General features: G+C 43.4%; 1 protein-coding gene across 2 annotated transcripts; it reads left to right on the forward strand.

The window, feature by feature from the left end:
- Positions 1 to 592: 592 nt before the first annotated feature.
- Positions 593 to 12,616, forward strand: RCN2 (reticulocalbin 2). 2 transcript variants are annotated; one of them, XM_061447267.1, is made up of 7 exons: positions 593 to 823; positions 938 to 1,043; positions 3,669 to 3,865; positions 6,113 to 6,226; positions 6,824 to 6,920; positions 9,352 to 9,494; positions 11,811 to 12,616. In XM_061447267.1, exons 1-7 carry the CDS (start codon positions 710 to 712, stop codon positions 11,961 to 11,963), a joined length of 924 nt encoding a protein of 307 aa, XP_061303251.1. In that variant the 5' UTR covers positions 593 to 709; the 3' UTR covers positions 11,964 to 12,616. The 2 variants fall into 2 exon arrangements, with proteins under 2 accessions (XP_061303251.1, XP_061303252.1); XM_061447268.1 differs by having other exon boundaries at positions 595 to 823; positions 6,125 to 6,226.
- Positions 12,617 to 17,221: the final 4,605 nt, after the last annotated feature.

A 17,221-nucleotide genomic window follows, 5' to 3' on the forward strand; every position in this document is an offset into this window, starting at 1 on the left:
CTATTTGAAAGGGGAGTTCCAGCAATACACGAATATTGGACAGAGAAATAACAAATCTAGCAGCAGTCTCACATAAATCTCAGTTAATCACACAGGGTTGATTAATTTGACCTTGTTGGGCTCAGGATCAGAGCAATCCCAGTTTCACATGACAGCTCCTGGGGAGGCCCCTGCTCATTTACTTGATGTATCTTTAGTTTGTCTGTGTGGTCAATGAGGCTGAATTTGTTTTACTGCTTTCTTCTCTGTTATGTGCGCTGAACACTTACGAACGTTTGCATTGATCCACCCTCTCACAAAGCAGTGCTTCCCTTCAGCTCTCCCTTGTAAGCGGTATTTGCGAGTTGGGGCCACAAGCAAGAGAAACGTGTGTTCCTTTTCGGCATAAAGCTTTTACACCGCTCGTTCCTGCGCATCCTCCCTCGTGCCGGGTTCCTCGGTGCTTGCCTGAAGTCCTGGTGACAGTCACTCGGGGCTGCCAGGCTGCACGGAGGCCCTGAAGCAGGGAAGTGATCCGTACGCGCCGGCAGGGGCTGGTACCTCCCGCTGAGGTACAGAGCACGCCAGGCTGGGACCGAGGGGCGCACGACCCCCCGCTCCTCACCGAGCGGCACGTTCCCGCTCCGTGTCGCTCAGGCGGCACCCGGGGCCCGCCCTCCGCGGCCCCTCTCCCCGCCCCTCGCCGCGGGTCCCCTGCTCGGCGAGCGAGATGCGGCTGCGGCCGGTGGTGCTGGTGCTGGCGCTGGGCCTGGCTCCGGCCCTGGCCGCGGCGCACGAACAGCACCGCGCCGACTACGACCGGGAGGCGCTGCTCGGCGGACAGGTGGGGGCCCGGCCCGCGGGAGGGCGGGCGGGCGGCGGGAGCGGGCGCAGGAGGCCTTGGGGCGGGCCTTGGGGCGGGCAGGGCCCGCGGTGACGCGCGGTTCCTCTGCCGCAGGACGAGGCGGACGAGTACGCGCGGCTCAGCCCGGAAGAGCAGCAGCGGCGGCTGAGGGCCATTGTGAAGAAGATCGACTCGGATGGGGACGGCCTCCTCAGCAAGGGTAACGGCGGCCCCGGGCGGCACATGGCGGGGTTGAACCGGGCCGGGACCGGGCTTTGTCCGCGCTCCGTGTCTGGCCCGGTGCCCTCAGGAGGAAAAGACACGGTGTGCCCGTGACACAGCCGGTGACAGCTGTGCTGTGGGGAACCCCCGTGAAACACCCAACAGCCCTCCAGCTCAGTGCGGTGGGAACACCGGCAGAGGATGTAGGCACAGATACATGCACAGAGGATGCCTCAGTCCCTCGCACTGCTCTCGTAGGCGGTGAAAGCAGCCCAGGAGAGCACACAGGACTGGGTTAGTGTGGCTCAGAGAGCAATACCAAGTTAAAAGTGCCAGCTTTGTGCTCGTACCTGCTCCTTGCGCATCTGAAGCCACTTTGAATCGCGTGGATTTCTGTGTTTGAAATTTGTACATGCGTTTCAGTACCTGGTGACACTGAGGGATCGTATATTCATTCCATCACAGTGTAGTGTCAAGTGTCTCTTCCCAGACAGGTTTTTATCAGTCAGACCCCTGAACTGCACAGTAACTCTGGCCCTTCCTTTCAGTACATCGTTCTGACACTTTTTATTTAAAAACTCACTATGAAAATGGATTTTTGGTGTTTTGCTGTGACTTTGACAAAAATCCAGAGTCTCTCAAGTGCACACACACAGAACAAGTAGAATCCTTGTTCAAACGCTGGAACAGTGATCTTTCATGAACATGATATTAAACATGCAGGAAGCTTTCTAGGTGAGAGGATAAAATACGGTTTTAAAGACAAGATCAGCTACATCTCTTGATGTCTTTCACTTCATATGCTGAAACTGATCAACGGCACTCTTACTTCAGTGTTGCAGCCTCTGACTGGGTAGAGGTGAGGCAGTACGTAACTTCAGTGGGCTAGCTTATCCCTGTAACAAGCAACAGGCAGTTCACAATGGGAAGGCTGTAAGGGAAGAGGTCTATTTAAAGTGTAGGAATTCCACCCATCCTCCATGCTCATCTTGTTCTCAGTCCAATGGAAGCTTGCCTTCCCCTCACTTCCCAAAAGAAAACTTGCAGTGAAACGCATTTTTACACTAAGGAGTTTATAGTATTGAAGCTTTTTCGGCTCATTTGTTTCTCAGTGTATTGTAAAACATGCCTTGAGAATTTCTCATTAGTGGTGTTTCGGGTTAATGGCACTGGACATGACATGTTCGGATGGCTGTGCCTCTTGCCTTAAATGCTGGGAATAAAACCATGCTCTAAATTAGATGTTGTCCATCTTTAAGCCGTGTTGCAGGTTCTTGTGAGGCAGTGCTGGTTTTGTGCACAAGCTTCAGCACAGGCCCTGGCATGCACGCCTCTGCACGCTCAATCAATTCACAGATTCTGTTACAAAACTGGTTCCTTTGCTAATAGAAATTCAGTATGCAGAGTGTATTTTTAAAAATCTCTTGCTGCTTTTCAAAGACATTTAAATAAACCTGGTAAAGTTGTATGGAAACTTTCACGCTTCTGTCAAGAAGGACAATAAGAGATTTTGGTATCTAAAAATTGCTATAAGATTTTTCTTAAGTAGAATTGGGGGGGGGTACTCTAGTAGTCATCAGGGCTCTTCAGAGCAGGATAGCAGTTGAGTTGAGTTAGCTGTATGCTAATGCAGCAATTGCTAATTGCTAATGCAACCTTGCAATGCAGAGGAAGTTGTCTACCCCTTCCAGGTACATGAGGGACAATGTTCTCCCCATCTTCTTTAAAGGAAGCAACTTTAATGTGTTTTGTGAATTCATCTGTATATCAAGCTTTATTTTCACCACATTTCTATGAAAATAAGTAGCTTAAAAGCATTGCCAAAATACATAAGGCCTGATTTTGCCTTAAGGGAAAATATCTGTCAATATTTTATTTTGGGTAACGAAGGCCACAGCAGTGAATCTAGTTTTATGGCAGTTGGTGGAGTTTTCAGAGGAAACCCAAGACTGATGGGAACAATGATTTCTTGGGGTACCAAGTTATGTTTAGAGCTGTGTGTTTAAACCATATTCAGCATCATTTCCATAAAGCTCTGAAGACAAAAGAATAATTAAAAGCTGAAAGGAGTGACAGTGTTGATTGGCTTTGGATTTGAAAGGCATGGCCACAGCATCACTGCAAGCTGACATTTCTGTCAGCAGTCACCAAAAGGGGCAGGCTGCTGCTTCCCTTGTCCAGGTCCCAGTGAGCTCAACAGGGGCACTTTCTCAGCTGAGAACTAAGAGAAGTTTTCAGTGATGCACTCTGCTTTGCAGCTCTATGAACACTACCTGTAATCATTTTTTCCTGCCATTCCCCAGTTGTATCACGCTTTTCCTGGCAGCACCTATAAAGGCTGTATTAAAGCCACCGTGTAACTCTAGCCTAAGGGTATCAATGGGGAAATAGTACTACTAAAGTAAAACTGAAGCTGTGATCTATTCTCTCATTCAGTTAACTTGGAAAAGAAAGCCATAGCATAAACAGATTGTTTTGCTTTAAATAACCTCTTCCCTATATGCTGACATCTGATTTGCAGAGTCTGTTCCAGACTGAGCAGACCTGTGGTGTCTTTTGCAGTTTTTATAGTGCAGATGATCCTGATTTTTTACATTTTAGTATTTTTTAATGATTTTCACAGATGAGCTGAGCTCCTGGATACAGCAGTCTTTTAAACATTATGTTACACAAGAAGCCAAGCAACACTTCAATGACTATGACAAAGATGGTGATGGATTACTGTCTTGGAAGGAGTATAATATGCAAATGTATGATCGTGAAATTGATTTTGATGAGAACTCTGTCCTGGAGGATCAGGAGGAAGAATCATTTCGACAGGTAAAATGTTTCAGCATCAGTTTCTATAAGCTGCTGGTAAAAGGCAGCGATGTTTGTTTATGGTGATGGAACAAGATGGGTAGAGAAACCGTGGCAGCTGGCACATTGTTTTAACACTTTCATCCATCTGAGATAGGGGAGTAATTAAAGGAGAGTAATGGAGTATTAAAGCTGCTACCAACAAAATGAAGATAGAATGAAATCGTACCTCTGGAGTATATTTTGCTAGCTGAATGGAGTGTAAGTCTATTGACAGTCTTATCACAGAGCACAGCCTCCAGCCATCTTCTTAAAGCAAGATGGCAACCTGGTAGGCTGGGTGTGTAGCCTAACCTGTGTCCTGCCTTCAGCGGGGGCCAGTACCACTGGTGTTGGAGGTAAATGAACCCTTGTATTCCTTACCCCCCTTTATTGCACTGTTCTACCCCCTTTTCCAGGTATTTCTCAAGCACCCAGTGTAGGGTATCAGTGTTGTCTGCTTCAACGCTTTCTGTCCATTAGAGACCCACAGAGAAAGCAATAGCAATTCAGACATCGATATTCGGACATTGACTCCAAACCGATCAATAAAACTGGATGTATATGGATTAATCTCATTTGCGAGAGCAGATGCTTAAAAGTGGAAACAGAGAGGCAGGGAGGAAAGGTTCACCAAGAATCACCACACAGCAAAACTTGTTTCCTTTCAAGTTACACATTTATAGGCATACCTAAATATTTCCCAGAAAGGGAATAAGCGAGTTTTAGGCTATTCTGGCCTGAATTTTGGTTTGGTTTTAGAGTTTTTGGTTTGTTAGGGGTTTGGTTTTGTTTACTTGTTTGTTTTTTCCCTGTAAAGATTACTTTGTTTTTAGTATAGGAGATAATATAGGATGTTGGCAGCAGTGAAACTAAAATGTACAATGGACAGGGAGGAAACAAACTGTAAAGCTTTGGAGGTCACTTCACTGAATAATTACATAGCTTATAAATAAAACAAGACTTCAGGTGGAACTAGCAGTCAAAATATTGATCCCATGTTTGAGATGCTGCAGTGATGTCTGTGCTGAGCTAGAGCTCCTACTCTTACACTGTGACTGCTTTCTAGGTTTTCGTGCTTGCTGATTTCTTCAACATATATTGTAAAGACCAAAACTGGCAGATTTGTACAAGCATCGTGTGTCAGCCACCTTCAGCCTTTTCCTTACAGTTGGAAAGATCCTGCTGTAAGCAAAACGTAAAGGTTACAGAGCACGGTATTGATTTAGCATTGGCATCAAGTAGACATATAAATTTACCAGAAGGTGGCAGCCTTGTCCATCACTGCTCAGAAAAGCCCACTGAAAACCACACTTTTTCCATCAATAGCTAAAGTTTACGCTGCAGTTCAGTAGTTCCTGTGGTCTGTCTGTCTGAATTGCCTTCCTTTATAAACCCCAGCTAAGGACAGCTTTTGTTGAGGAGTACATTTAGTTCTTTTGTAGAATAGTTCAGGTGTTACAGTTATACTTTATTCCTTACATCTTATGCTCTGTATTACTCAGGTTAGCCTGATTTTGAGAGAAGTGTCTATTAAACAAGGTATAAACTAGGAAGTACAATTTCAGATGGTTGTTTGTGGATATTATTTAGTTTTGAAGAGTGTGCTGATACCTGTAATTAGAACAGGTTAGAGAAGTGACTTTGCTTTGAAATACTTTGAGATGTAATGACAAGAGTCTTGTGTTAAAGGAAGCAGTCTGATGCTTCAGCACTTAAAATGACTTCAGAAAAGACATTTTACATATATGGTATTTCAGCACCTTCTTAGAACTACAGACAGCCCATGAGATATAGATCCAGAAGGTTAAGTGTCCTTTAAAATGTAAATTCTGGAATTTGCAGTGGCTACCATTAATGGTAATCATTGTACTCCACTAGTCCAGTTTGGGAATTGGTGACTTTTAGAAGAGGAAGCAGATATAAAGACAAGGGTTGGTCTTTTCATTATCTCCCTTTTGTGTTTTCGAAGTCCTGACTGAGAGTGTGTTTTAAATGTCTCCTTAAATTGGAATAAAGGAAGTTTTTATGCAGTTCTTAGAATAAAACTACTTCAGTTAATAATGCTCTTCTTGTTGCTCTGGATGAGCTCCTTTTAGTGAAAATACAGCATCAGTAGAACACGAGTAGATGATGTGAAACAATTAATATTCTAATGAGCTCACAGCCGGCTATTATGATGTTGTTTTTCCTTTTCATTAAGTACTCTAACTAAATCTATTTTCTAAGCTTCATTTAAAGGAGAAAAAGCGTTTTGAGAAGGCTAATAGAGACAATGTTCCTGATCTAAATGTGGATGAATTTGTTGCTTTTGAACATCCTGAAGAAGTGGAGTATATGACGGTAAGATGCAGGGGAGTATCTTTATCAGCCTGCATCTTTAGATGCAACATCTCTTTAGTGCATGTGCTCAGTCCCAATACTCCAGGAAGTGTGTTTTTGAGCAGTTACGTGTATGGCTTTTACAGACCAAATCAACACTCAGCTAATGTGTGGTGCCTTCAGTTTCATGCCTAGTTCAGAGTTCAGTTCAAGCTAGGGAGATTCACAGGAAAGATTTCTTTGCAAAGGAAAACTGCAAATTAGTGAATACATCACATGAAAGGTGGAATGAGAGGACACAGCTTTGCACAAATCCATGTTTCTCAGCTGTTTGTGTAGTTCTGAATTATGCTGCAGGATTCCAGCTCTGTGGACACCTTCCAGATCTGGTTTCCATAAAACCTGGCAGCCCAAACTCTTAAGAACACATCTGCCTTGATGCACAGGAACCACTTACTGGACTAGTCTGTGGAAAACAGAGAAGCAGATTTGCCATGAGGGAGTCATTCCTTTAAAGAACACCTCTCTGCTCTGAAGTCATTTATTGCTGTTTCTCTTGATTACAAGTTGCTTCTTTTTCACAAATTGATTATTTTGCTTTTCCTGTGTATGCAAAAGGACTTTGTCATTCAGGAGGCTTTAGAAGAACATGATAAAGATGGTGATGGATTTGTTAGCCTGGAAGAATTCCTTGGTGATTACAGAAGAGACCCAAGTAAGGAAAAGGGGGGGTGGGGAGGGGGGTAGGGGGCGGGCAGGAAAGAAGGAGCTAACAGAAGGTTTTGGAATGGGATAAATTGCATGCACCTTTATTTTCAGCTCTTTATGTCTCCACCTACAGATTCTGAGTAACATTATCCTGTCTTTTAGAATAATTCAGTTTCCTGATACTGGGCACAGTGGCTCATTATTTCACTCTGCCCTGTATGTGCTGAGCAGTAGTTTGCATATAGCCCATTCCACTCTTTTCCTTGCAAGTTACTTCGTGTAACTGAAAGCCCATTCCTCAGCACTAGGTATGCAGCTGAAGTAAGGCATGGTTTTGGTAACTGAACTGAAACCAGCCAGCAGGAATGAAAGGTTAAACTTCCCTGGTCTTTATCAGCTTAAGAAGGCAGCTGTGAGCCCTGCTTTAGGAGGACTGAAGCTATGTTTTAAGAGAGGTGGAGGGGAAGTGTAAAGAGCCCAGTCACTGGACCAGATACCAAAAGCCCGTCTGCTTTCACTTGTTTCCCTCACTCTTGCCCTTCCTTAAACTTGATCTATTCCTTCTTTAGCAAGAAAAAGGACACTTATCTGGTGTTAATCAGTCCTTTACCTATACTGCTAATAGATATATTATTTTCTATGCCGTATTTGATTTGCTACAAGATAGGGCAAATAACTCCTCCAGTTCCAAAAAGACCAGTAGCTTTAGGCATGTGGAAAGTCTGCTTGGTCCTATGGAGTGCTAGTTCCTAGGGGTGGACTAACATCCTAATTGGGAAAAATGTTTAAGCCACATGAGGATATGGAGAAACAGGGGAATAGGCAGTTTTTATTCACTCCAGTGAACCCTGGAATTTCACCTTTTGTAACTGTCTTTATTTGCCAGAGCCAGTAAAAAACAATAGATGTGTGATGCAAGTACAGAGATCTTTTATCCTTTTTCCTGCTCAGACTTGAAAAAAGCGTTTCAAGTTGTTGGGAAGGAGTGAAATCGTTGCTAGGGCCCTTGCAGTAAGAGAGAAGGTGACAGCTTTGTCATTAACACATTTTAGCAAGAGTTCAGAATCGGCTATAACTGTAGAAACTACTTGAACTCTTCTCCAAACAGCCATCTCTCCTGCAGACAGTGTTCCTGCAGTGCACTTTAAAATGACTTAACAAACTACATGATGGGTCTGGTTTCATAACTGTCTTGTGGCTTTGGGCAACAGCGTGTGGTGAATTGTGACATTAAGGGATAATCTACTTGCAAAACTAGATGTTAGAAAGGAAGGAGAGAGACTTCACTCTTCTTGTGCTTTTATAACAGAAACCTAATTATAGTTGAACTGTTATTTACCTGCTTGTGATGCCAACTACTTTGGACTTTTATAAGGTTTAGGGAGTCTTAATTCCTGTTCTTGCTTGTCTGCAATGGTTATCAGATTGATGAATTGCTTATAAATTTCTCAAGGAGTTAGAGACAAGTTTAAGATTGCTGGTGAGGTGCAGGATGCAATACCAGTGCATAGGGTAAGTATGAACCAAGTCTACGAATAATGAACAGTGAATGAAATTGCTTTGGGTACATTCCAGGTATTTTAGAAAACAAACAAAAATGAGCCAGTAAGCTAATCTGAAAGCCTCAGGCTTGAGCCTGAGCTAATCAAGAGCTTTCCCTCCTCTGTTACCTGTCACAGATGGACTTCCCTTGATGTTAAAGCAGGGGAACAGGCAGTAGAATGTTATTAAAAACTTCATATGGCCTTAGAATTTCATAATGCCACAAAATCCTGCCAAACACTGCCCACCAGCTTCCTGGGACACTTGTTGATTTAAAGCTTTTTCCTACTTTCCTCCATCTGTTATGAGCCCAGATGACCAATGTCTGCGGCCTGTGGTACTGCTCACATTGCTGCTGTGTGATGCTCTCAACATGGCATCTGCAACACAATTGCTGCATGCTCATGAGAGAGAGTAATCTTAACTCAGGGTAAATACTGCATATATAAGATAGCTCTGTCATCCACTTGAACTTCTTCCTACTGATGTGTCAGCTGTCACAATAAGTAGGAAACCATCTCCCTGGCAGCACACTCAATATAAAGTATGCTTTCTCCATTACCAATCTGGGTAAATGTGGAGATATTAAGATAAACAGTTCAGTTTATGGTAAACCTTGACTTTAATATCCTCTCAGTTCAATTGTAAATTTACAATGTTAATATTGCCTTAGCTTTACATTCTGTTCTATTGTACACAAGGAATTTTTTCATCTGTAGACAGCTGCATTTATTTAATCTCTCGGGACTGGTCGGTAAGGCTTGGCTTTATTCCCCGAAATCACTTTTGTGTTTTATGAGATTAACTGAATTTGAGAAAACTGAATATGAGAAAAAGTGAAAACATCTGCTTTGAGGTAAGGACCGGCTTTGAACTTGACAAATGTGTCTTACTAGCTGCAAGGGAAGATCCAGAATGGATACTTGTGGAGAAGGATCGGTTTGTGAATGACTACGACAAGGATAATGATGGAAAACTCGACCCTCAAGAGCTGTTGTCTTGGATAGTACCCAATAATCAGGGTATTGCCCAAGAGGAGGTATGTGTTTTAACTGCTGTTTAGATTTTAATTAATGCGATAGAATGATGAATGTATCACCACAAAATGATAGATGCATTTGGATTCATTATGTCTTAGTAGTTGAAGAAGAATGCTTAGGCACATCTTTGTCTATATTTTTAACCTTCTTTCAGTCTGGCAAAGAATGCAGGTCCTTTACCTGCTTTAGGCAAATCTGAAGTTCCTATTAATTACATGTGTGTAAATTAACAAAGTACTTTTCTACCTGTTTAAATAGCTTATCTGGTTTGACTTAAGGGTATGGTATTTTAGTCTGTTATTCTGTTGTAATTGTAGGTAAATCTAATGAGATACACAACTAAAAGCGGCTGTTGCCTACTGACAGCATCATTTTGAGAACAAAAATTGATTGTGATTCTTCTAACTGGATAAATCACCGTAATTTGTAGAACTAAAACCTTGTGTTTCATAAGTACAAGAAAATGGAAGTATTCTGTGATTCAAGATGCTGTGATGCAAACTTTGATGAGGAAGATTAAAATGGTTTAATCAGGGGTAGAATGCCATAATAGGTTGAAGTGGATTCTCATTTTAGCTGTCTTTATTTTGTCATAGCAGGCAGTAGAAGCACTGAGTGTTCCAGAACAATCTATTTGAATGAGCAGACTTTACAGTCACCAACTGCAGTGGAGAGGATTTCTGCCTTTCCCCTAATAACTTTTAAGCTGAATTTGAATCTCTCTCCTTTGCACTGGAGGATTTTGGTGATAGAATGGCAGGAACAGTCGGTCTTCCCATGCCTGCTAGAGGCAGGAGACACTTGATGTCACACAGCACAGCCCATGTGCTGTGTTGGAGCATGTCATTGTTGAGGTCCCAGCTCTTCCTGCCTCTGCTCTTGGTGACAGAAAAAGCTGTGTGGTGAGCCAGCGGCGCGGGCTCTCCCGTGCCTGACTTTGGAGGAGGTTAAGCTGTTAGAGTGCTCTGGTGGTGGTTTTGTTAATGTGGATCTTAAGCCTTTGCTTTTTTTAACATCTCACTCTTGAGGCTGCTTGGTTCTGATGTCACAGAAACAATACTGTTAGAACCGACATGAATTCTGTCCGGTGTCGAGTCTGGTCGTGCCTGTGTTAGTTTGCTTGGTTATTTTGGGGGGCTTTTCATCAGTTCTTCCCTATTCATTCAGATGCCAGCTTACAGCAAGGCTGTGCTGTAGGAATAGCCTGGTTCTGCAAGAAGTCATCGTTTTATTTGTTTCTATAATGTGCCTTTTTCCCTCTCTCTTCAGTTAATGTAAGGGCTGAGTGAAGTCACCTATCACAAAGAGAAGGCAGCACTGATTTAAATCATAAGCTGAATATTGCAGTGCCATTTTGGCATTTCAGAATGATTTGAGAAACCTGGTAGCTAAATAACATAAAAATAGAAAAATGATTGTACATTCCATTTGCAGGAGTGGATATGTGTTTACCAAGATGTTTGTCTTAATAATCTTTTAGCTTTCACCATGCAGAGTGCTTTTAGAATCTGCTTGGCTGACGTTAGTCCCTGTTATTTTCCTCAGTGCTTTTTGGCCATGTAGTCAGCTTAAATGTAAGTAATATTTAATGTTTTAAAAAAGTCACTAAGCACTTCCATTGAGCCAAACCAATCAGAAAATGTAGGAACGGAAGGATTCTCTAAATCCTCATATTCATAAATGTCTGGCAAATACAATTAATCCCATGTAATGCTAGGACTCCTCTATTTCTCAGAAATAATAGGCGCAAAAGCTGCTGTCCTGGCTTGTTAGCTTTGAGCTATGTAATGCTTGTCAGTAAGCTACAAGTAAATTATTCTGGAATTGGGGTTTTTTTGACTGCTAAACTCCCCCCTTTTTTTGCTACCCAAAGCTGGAGTCCCTGTGCGTAGTTGGCTTAGCTTGTCCACGGTTGAAGGTCACCATCAACTACTTCCCTGTTAAATTTCCATCATGAATTATAGCTGTGGGGCACTTTTTTTGCAAATGATAAATAGGGAATATCCAGCTGCAGATCTCTTGTGTGCACATGTGACGGGAAAGTGGGGCTCCATGGGTTCAGGAAGGAAAAGATGGCTCAGCAAAGCAGACACCTCCAGAGCTGAAAGTAAGTGTGCCAACAGCTTAACCTCAAATCAAAGAGGCAAAGGGAAACAAATGGAGGAAAGAAAGGCTCTGTTCTGCATGCGAACCCATGTCTAGCTTGGTACTAGTAATGGTGGTGCGGCAGGACTTGGACAAAGCCATTCCAGAAGCATTATTTGTAAGTGCTCACCTCTATTAACTGTGCACATGGTATTCCATTTATTTTAAAGGCTCTTCACCTTATTGAAGAAATGGATTTGAATGATGATAAAAAGCTTTCTGAAGCAGAAATCCTCAAGAACCAGGATTTGTTTCTTAACAGCGAAGCAACGGATTATGGCAGGCAGCTTCATGATGAACGTTTCTACCACGAAGAACTTTAGGGTATTTATTTTGTAATCTGTTTTTCTTCCCTTTCTTTCATTTGGAGCTTTTGTTAAAAGCACCCATCAGCTCTGTTGCAAGCTTGATGCTGTAATTACAGTACACTAATGTTTGTGTAAATAATTTGCATTCACAATTTAATTGCCCTCCTGCAGACTTCCTTGGGCCTGTTCTAGCCTTCAGCATCCATCTGAAATACTTACTTGCAGAATTATACAGCACTGGGAAATAAGTTACTTCGGGGTAGTCCTGTGTTGTGAAGAGTTGTTCTACTGTACTGGAGAGAAATGGAGACTCTAAATGATTCTGAGAGAATGCAAACCAGTAACTGAGTGACTACTATGATTTCTAACCAATTTAGTTGGGGCGGGGAGTGGGGAAGATGGGGGGATCTTTAGAGTCAGTATTAACTGTGTTTTACTTAATACCTTTGGAGAAACACTTAGATTAATGCCTCAATTGTTTTAAGAGGTTTCTACTTAATTTTCAATGGTTTCTATACTGTGTTTTATTGTATCATAAAACTTGCTATTTTTACATCTATAGACATTAATTGGTTTTGATGTACAATTTACAGCCTTAGCAATACAATGGTATTTTACAGTGTTAAAATCCTCTTTGTTTGTTGGATTAAAACTTCAAATATTCTGTCTGTCTGTGGTTTGTCCATTTATTACTTCCTGTGGGTCACCCAAAGCAACTCCTAAAACGTGAACAACGTCTGTAGTATACAGTGGCAACATTCTGAGCTTCTATAAACCAGAGACACGTCATCTCCTCCAGCTGCTAAAGAAGATTCGGAACAAGCAACGCGTGCATTTAGCATTTTCTGGACAAGTTTGCAAAAGCAATTGCCTTTGTTTTAATTTGCGATATATGGCACTTGAAAGCATCAAGGCATGGCGTATTTCTAGCAGTACCCTATCAGTTGAAAGCTCCACAATTACCATTCATAAAAGTGAGTACTGTCCCATTACGTGATTACTGAAAGAGTCTGAAAGGTTAATGGCACGACAGCTTCAATTTAGGAAAGAACAGAGATTTGCTTTTTATCTCCTAGGTGGTGACAGCAATGAGCTGAGTGTTCTAAACACAGACGGAGCCTCACAGCACAGCTTGCACGGGGCACATTAGGCGGTTTTAATTCCTAGATAACTAATTCCTGTAATGCTCCTGCAGCGTTCCTCTTGACTAATGTTATCCTTCCTCCCAACTCGCTTTTTAGTGAGTAAAAGTAACTAGTTCTGCCTTGCTTTTTTCCCAGTATACCAGCTCTTCATTATTCTCGGAACAAGCAGGAAATCCCTTTTGACGTAGGCGTTGAAGTCTCACCGTTACAAGGCTGGCAGTTTTGACTCAAAACAAAACTCCATAGGCTTTTGCTGTATTCTTTTAGATATCACAGTGATAGAAATTTAAGAGGCTTTTTCAGTTTTAGCAGTTGGGGTTTCTTTTCCTACTCAGATTTGTTTATCGCAATTCCTGGGAATATTTTATTGTATCACAACTATTGCCATAGTGATAGTGGGATCTGATCTTAAGCAAGGTAATTAAAATAAGGAAATGAAGCCTTTGGGTAGGTGCTACTGCCCTGGGCTTGGACTCGACTCCAGGTCATTCACTGGAGAGCGGTGATGTGTGTAAACCAAGAAGGAGAAGAGGTACAGCAGGACAAGTAAAATACGGAGCAGCACAGCATGTGTATGGTCCAGAGCTCAGAGTCAGAATGGTTTGGGTTGGAAAGGACCTTGAGATCTGTGGTTCTGTGATTAGTTCACACAGTTCAGACAAACTCACTGGTTAGTCCCACTTCGCACTGTAATCCTCCACCTCTTTGAGAAAACACAGACTGGGATATTTTGCTCCATCCTCCTACCTCAATAGCGAGAAACAGGAATAGAAAAACTGGGAAAAGCATTTTTAGCATTTGTGGGTTTTTGCAAACCTGAAATGCCAGAAATAGCCATCAGCTGAATCCCACTCAAGCCGGGTAAGTGCGTGTGCCTGAGGTTTAACACCGCTCAGGCTTGGTTTCCCACTGTCCTTACTATCAAAAGGAAGGTCTGTTGCTGGCTGTATTTTCACCTGTTTCTATATTTATAGTGAATTCCTTGTGGATTGTTTTTTCAACTTCTTCCTTTTTGCCGTGAGAGATCAGTGGGGCTGCTAAAATAACGTTCTCTATGATCAAGTATTGCCTTACGCCTCCATTCAGAGACCTTGGTACCCATCAGTGTGAGCAGCATTTATGCAGCACAAAGGATTGTGCTTTAAGTACCAATCTGTTGTGGAATTACCCTTTAATGTGCCTTTTCTTCTTGTGAGAATGGCACAGAGCACTTCACATGGGGCACTACCCTTTGCATAGAGAAGGTGTATTTACATATATACATGTAATATGCACGTTACAACAAGAACAACTGCTAACTTAAAACCAGCGTTGAGATCAGTGTTCACCTGAGATGTTTTTCTTGTCACTTCTAGCAAGCTCCACTTTTTCAAGGCAGAGGAAAGGGCAGCTTGTAGTTGGCGATGCTGCATACCCAAAGGAACTTGCAATACACTGAAAAATGAGCACATGTTGCCAAATTCTTTAGGTAGGATCACTTCAAACAGGATTATTTGTGCCTCCTGATCTGTGCAAGACAGGTCCCTGCTTTAATCTCCTGCTCCAAGTGGGGCCAACTTCAAAGACTGTTTGCATTGCCCAGGACCTTCATAGGCTCTCACTATCTCCATCATCTCTCGGGGCCCATTTCACTGCTTAACAACCACCACTGAGAATTCTCACCTCCGTCAGAGTTTCCCTTGCTGGAACTTGTGACTGTTGCCTCTTCTGTTGTGCACCTCTAAGCGGGGTCTGTTTGTACCAGTGCTGCAGTTTTGCTTGTTCTGTCACGCACTGTTTCCCTTGGGACAAGCTGTGCTTTTGGTAGGATGTGTTCCTGTACTTAATGTATGATCTGGAAAACTGCAAATCTGAGCTCCCTAACACCAATACTTCAGCTGCTCGCTGCCCTGTTAGCCTGCCTCTGTCCTCTGCACCTGACAGTTTTACATGCAATGTTTGGGTAGAAATCAAATTTTGCTAGATCCCTGCTTTTATAAACGGGAGGATTTTGGAAAAAGCAGAGGGATTCTGTTCTCTTCATTGAGTTTAGCTAGCGTTTGTTCCTCTGACAGTCTCTCTCACTTAGATATAGTCGAAGAATCATCCTAATGCATAGTCCCACAGAGCTGGGGACTGAATTGGGGATAACTCATTTTGAGGAAGAGAATGAGGTTATCTTGCCAACAAGAATGCTCAGTCTCCATGAGAAATCCTAGTGGTTACTAGATGGAGATGGTGCTTTAACCTGCCTGAGGGGGGACTGAGATGGGCTCTTAGGCAGAAGCTCTTCCCTGTGAGGGTGCTGAGGCGCTGGCACAGGGTGCCCAGAGAAGCTGTGGCTGCCCCATCCCTGGCAGTGTTCAAGGCCAGGTTGGACACAGGGGCTTGGAGCAAGCTGCTCTAGTGGAAGGGGTCCCTGCCCGTGGCAGGGGTTGGAGCTGGATGCGCTTCAAGTGCTTTAACCAGATTTAATATTTGAATTGGGAATACTCTGCAGGTGCTGTTTACAAAGCGAGATCAGATGGAACAGGACAGACAACGTCAGTACAATGTGCTGAAGGAGGCTGCCTCTTCACCTCAGACCTCAGTGTATTGACAATGTGTCACCTAACTGTCACCGACTCTCTTTTTTAATTCCCATAATTCAAAGCTACGGTTTCAGTTCTGAATTTGATCTTTTGGGTTGGTTTTTTTTCGGACTGGCTATTTTGGGCTGTTCGAGCTGACCATATCCTGAACCATGACCATAGAACTTCCACAGGTAGAAGCTGCAGTCTAATCGAGTAAAGTCTCATTTCTCAGAAGGGGATTCTGAGATCACAGAACCCCAGAATGGTTTGGGTTGGAAGGGACCTTAATGCTCAGCCAGCTCCAACCCCTGCCACAGGCAGAGACACCTTCCACTAGAGCAGCTTGCTCCAAGCCCCTGTGTCCAACCTGGCCTTGAACACTGCCAGGGATGGGGCAGCCACAGCTTCTCTGGGCACCCTGTGCCAGCACCTCAGCACCCTCCCAGGGAAGAGCTTCTGCCTAAGAGCTCATCTCAGTCTCCCCTCTGGCAGGTTCAAGCCATTCCCCTTGGCCTGTCCCTACAGGCCCTTGTCCCAAGCCCCTCTCCAGGCTTCCTGCAGCCCCTTCAGGTACTGGAGCTGCTCTGAGGTCTCCCCTTCAGGAGCCTTCTCTTGTCCAGGCTGCCCCAGCCTGAACTGAAACAACCGCACTGTGACATTTCAGAGTGTTTGCAGTACTAAACACGCACATCGTTTATCTGGAAAAGTTTTGCTGTGTACAGACTTTCGGAAGGCTCACTCAGGTGCTCACCCTTGGTTTGCATTTCCACTCTGAAGAAAGAGCAGAGAACAATTGCTGATGTTTCTAAGGGAGCAAATATGCAGAATATGTGCTAAAACACTGAAAGAATCCAAGCTGTTGCCTCCCATGGTGCCAAACAATTCACTGTCTTACAAAAGCAGGGACGTTTAGTGCAGAGGCAGACCTGATGGAGGTGGTATGCTTTGGACAAAGGTCTGATGGGTTGAGATCCATAAAATGCCGTGATTTTTCACCAGTGTCTTTGCTGCCTTCGCTCTACCCAAAATGCCCCCCTGAGCAGCCGTTGCCTGTGTGCATACCCCTGCAGGCTGAATGAGGCAAGAGCATTTGTTTCCAAAGCATATCCTGAACTTGTGTAATGCTCCTGTGAACCTGAAGCCTGCTTTGCTTTCCAGCACTGTAGCATTCAAAGAGTGCTGAGAAGTGGAAAGCTCTTCAGCACTGCAAGTGTTGCCTACTTGGCTAATGAATATGCAGTACTTGCAGATGAGTAGTGATTTCCTTTGAATTAATGGGATGGAGAAAGCCAGTACATTGGTAAAACATGCAAAAGATGCCAGAGAAATAAGAACCATCTTTCTGCAGGTACCCGAAGTTCTGACAAGAAGGGAAGGTAGAAACACAACTCTCTTCATTTTCTCTCTCACAAAGTGGTTTTACTTCTCTCCAAAGAGCTGCCAGATACTGCCCGTGTTAATCAAGCCTCCTGTGACATTGCACTTGCCCACAGTTTCTCTTCTCCTGTTTTTGTCTTTGAAACACCTCCAGGGGTAAGGATGGGAGCTAACCCTGTTCAAACACGTACCAAGCACA

Source organism: Pezoporus flaviventris, unplaced genomic scaffold (assembly GCF_033815535.1).
Source record: "Pezoporus flaviventris isolate CSIRO_AGI_PZ_B2104156 unplaced genomic scaffold, CSIRO_AGI_Pfla_v1 ptg000006l, whole genome shotgun sequence".
Classification (NCBI taxonomy): domain Eukaryota; kingdom Metazoa; phylum Chordata; class Aves; order Psittaciformes; family Psittacidae; genus Pezoporus; species Pezoporus flaviventris.

Bases quoted from the DNA above. Each gene is read 5' to 3' on its own strand.
- RCN2 (XM_061447267.1), top strand. From the start codon at position 710: ATGCGGCTGCGGCCGGTGGTGCTGGTGCTGGCGCTGGGCCTGGCTCCG. The intron at 3,866-6,112 runs GTAAAATGTTTC...CTATTTTCTAAG, and splicing joins AGGAAGAATCATTTCGACAG to CTTCATTTAAAGGAGAAAAA. The intron at 6,227-6,823 runs GTAAGATGCAGG...TGTATGCAAAAG, and splicing joins AAGAAGTGGAGTATATGACG to GACTTTGTCATTCAGGAGGC.